The sequence below is a fragment of the Athene noctua genome, chromosome Z (assembly GCF_965140245.1).
Source record: "Athene noctua chromosome Z, bAthNoc1.hap1.1, whole genome shotgun sequence".
Classification (NCBI taxonomy): domain Eukaryota; kingdom Metazoa; phylum Chordata; class Aves; order Strigiformes; family Strigidae; genus Athene; species Athene noctua.
Window position 1 is genome coordinate 4,371,868 of NC_134077.1, and position 3,133 is coordinate 4,375,000.

Sequence of the window (3,133 nt, forward strand, 5' to 3'; positions counted from 1 at the left end):
TCCGGGTCCTTCTGAAAGTGTTTTTGGTGAATCACTGCAGTGTATTTGGGAAGGGAGCGAGGGTCGCGGTAGTTGTTCGTGCCCGTGAGGACACGGTTGTGGCGGGAAACCAACTTCTTTTATTTCTCTATCTCCCCGTAATTTCGGACAGATCCGTCAAAAAATCCCCACCGTTTCCGAAAAGACGCGGCCGTTCTATTGAGCATATTCAGTTTCTTGGAAGCGATTAGGCTCAGACCGTGACGGGCGGTGGAGGAAAAAAAAAAAAAAAAAAGCGGAAAAAAGGCGAAAAAAGCATCCCACCTTCACGCGTTCCGTCCCCGAGCTCGGCGTCCCCCCGGCTGGGAGCGGGAAGCGCTGCGGGGGGCGGCGGCGGGAGGCCGGGCCCCGATGGGGCGTCCGCACCCCCTTCCCGGTGCTGGAGATGGGGGGGAGGGATGGGGGAGCCGGACCCCCCCTCCTTCCCCCTTTTCACCGCCCCCCCCCGCCCGCTGACGTCACCGTGCCCACGGGGGGCAGCCGCTCGCCCAGAGAACCGCGGAGCTTCCGCGCTTGCAGCCGCCGCCGTGCGCGCTGCACCGAGGGCAGGGCTCCGGCTGGCCGCGCTCCTCCGCGGCGGCGGGCGCGGGGATGCGGCTCCCTCCCGGCGGGCGCTGGAGGAGGGGCCCGGCGGCGGCACGGCTAAAGCGCGGCCGCGGAGGTAAAAGGGCGCCGGGCGGGGAGGATGCGCGGGTAGCCGCGGAGAGCATCAGAACTTTTTTTTTTTTTTTTTCCCATTCTTTTTTTCGCGCTTTTCCGCGGCTGCCCTATCCCTGGGGGGTGCGGAGGGAGGACCCCGTCGGAGAGAGTAGGCAGGCGCGGAGCGGGCGCCGGTGCCCGTGGAACGTTTTTCCGGGGCTGCGGTGGGTTTCCAGGGCGGGGAGGCGCGGACACGTGTCTGGGGATGAGCCGCCCGCGGGTCGGGGCATCTAACTAAGGGGGGCGGCTGGCTCCTCCGCCGGCACCTCCGCACCCGCGGTGCAATGCGCACGTCGGAAAGCCGGGGTGCGCGGTGGCGGGCTGAGGCCGGGGTGGGTTGGGGGGTGTGTGGGTGCGCGTCTTCTCCCCCGTGGGTGTCCCGTCCCCCCCGCCGTGGGTCCCCAGCTGACGGCGCTGTGTCTCTGTCCCCCTTCCTCGCCCGCAGCTGGAGCAGAGCAGCCCCCCCGGCGCTGAGGCGATGGCGACCAGCCCGCTGCCCGGCCCCACCGACATCTTGCTGCCGTCGCCGTCCAGCGCGTACCCGCCGGACCCCATGAACCAACCGAGGGCCGGCCACGCCGCCATGAAGCCCAACCAGGTGGGGCAGGTGATCCTCTACGGCATCCCCATCGTCTCCCTGGTCATCGACGGGCAAGAGCGGCTGTGCCTGGCGCAGATCTCCAACACCCTCCTCAAAAACTTCAGCTACAACGAGATCCACAACCGTCGGGTGGCCCTGGGCATCACCTGCGTGCAGTGCACGCCGGTGCAGCTGGAGATCCTCCGGCGGGCCGGGGCCATGCCCATCTCCTCCCGCCGCTGCGGCATGATCACCAAGCGGGAAGCGGAGCGGCTCTGCAAGTCCTTCCTGGGGGAGAACCGGCCCCCCAAACTGCCGGATAACTTCGCCTTCGACGTGTCCCACGAGTGCGCCTGGGGCTGTCGCGGCAGCTTCATCCCAGCCCGCTACAACAGCTCCCGGGCCAAGTGCATCAAGTGCAGCTACTGCAGCATGTACTTCTCCCCCAACAAGTTCATCTTCCACTCCCACCGCACCCCCGACGCCAAGTACACCCAGCCCGACGCCGCCAACTTCAACTCCTGGCGCCGCCACCTCAAGCTCACCGACAAAAGCCCCCAGGACGAGCTGGTCTTCGCCTGGGAGGATGTCAAGGCCATGTTCAACGGCGGCAGCCGCAAGCGGGCCCTGCCGCCCGCCCCGCCCGCGCCCGCCGCCGCCGCCCCGGCCGCCTGCCACCCGCTGGGCTCGGTGAAGGCGGCGGCCGCCGTGGTGGGCGGCGGGTTGCTGAGCCCGCACCTCCTGGCCGCCCCGCCCGAGCTGCACCAGAAGCGGCCGCGTTTCGAGGAAGACGAGGAGCTGCAGGAGGCCGTGGCGGCGGCGGCGGCGGCGGCCGCGCACGGCGGGAAGAGCCCGCGGAGCTACCCGGTCATCCCGGTGCCCAGCAAGGGCTCCTTCGGCGGCGTGCTCCAGAAGTTCCCCGGCTGCGGGGGGCTCTTCCCGCACCCCTACGGTTTCCCCGCCGCCGCCTTCGGCCTGTGCCACAAGAAGGAGGAGGGCGGCGGCGGCGGCGGGAGCGATGCCCTCGGCGGGGCGGCGGCGCACAAGGCCGGCGGGGGGGCGGCGGCGGGCGGCGGGCTCTCGGGGCTCTTTTGGCCGGGCAGGAAGGATGCCGCCTTCTACCCGCCCTTCTGCATGTTCTGGCCGCCCCGCACACCGGGAGGGCTGCCGGTACCCACCTACCTGCAGCCGCCGCCGCAGCCCCCCGGCGCTTTGGGGTGCTCGTTGAGCGACGGGGCGGGCCTGCTGCGCCAGGCCTTCCTGGACCTCTCCGAGCCCGGCGGCGAGGCGGGAGCGGCGGGGCTGGGCACGGGAGCGGCGGGGCTGGTCACGCCGCCCGCCGCCCCCCCGCCGCCGCCCGCTCCCGCCGCCGCCGCCGCCGGGAGGGACCCGCTGTTCGAGTCGCCCCCTGGCGGCGGCGCGGAGCCCGGCTCGCCCGCCGCCTCCGAGGGGGGCAGCGGCGGCGGCGGCGGCGGGGGGAGCGGCGGCGGCGGGCGGGTCCCCGCGCACCACCCGCACCTGCTGGAGGCGGCGGGCGGGCGTAAGGCGGGCGGCGGGTACCACCACTCCAGCGCCTTCCGGCCGGTGGGCGGCAAGGAGGACTCGGAGAGCCTGGCCAAGCTGCACGGCGGCGGGCCGCCCCGCTCCGCCTCGCCGCTCCAGCTGCTGCTGCCGCCGCCGCCGCCGCCGCCGCCCGAGGAGGCGGGATGCGAGCGGCACCCGCTCCCCCCGCCGCCGCACCCCCCGCACCGCCTCCTGTCGCCCGGCGGCACCAGCTGCAGCTTCGCCAGCGAGGACAGCAGCGAGGAGGAGGAG

At 72.3% G+C, this 3,133-nt stretch overlaps 1 protein-coding gene across 1 annotated transcript in view; it reads left to right on the top strand.

Moving 5' to 3' along the window:
- Positions 1 to 550: 550 nt before the first annotated feature.
- Positions 551 to 3,133, top strand: part of SKOR2 (SKI family transcriptional corepressor 2) — a 28,301-nt gene continuing 25,718 nt past the window's right edge. The window contains exons 1-2 of the mRNA XM_074931972.1: positions 551 to 700; positions 1,184 to 3,133. The exon at positions 1,184 to 3,133 is cut by the window's right edge and continues 339 nt beyond it. Coding sequence (XP_074788073.1) covers positions 1,217 to 3,133 — 1,917 coding nt within the window. The 5' untranslated portion in view covers positions 551 to 700; positions 1,184 to 1,216. The remainder of the gene's footprint in view (positions 701 to 1,183) is intronic.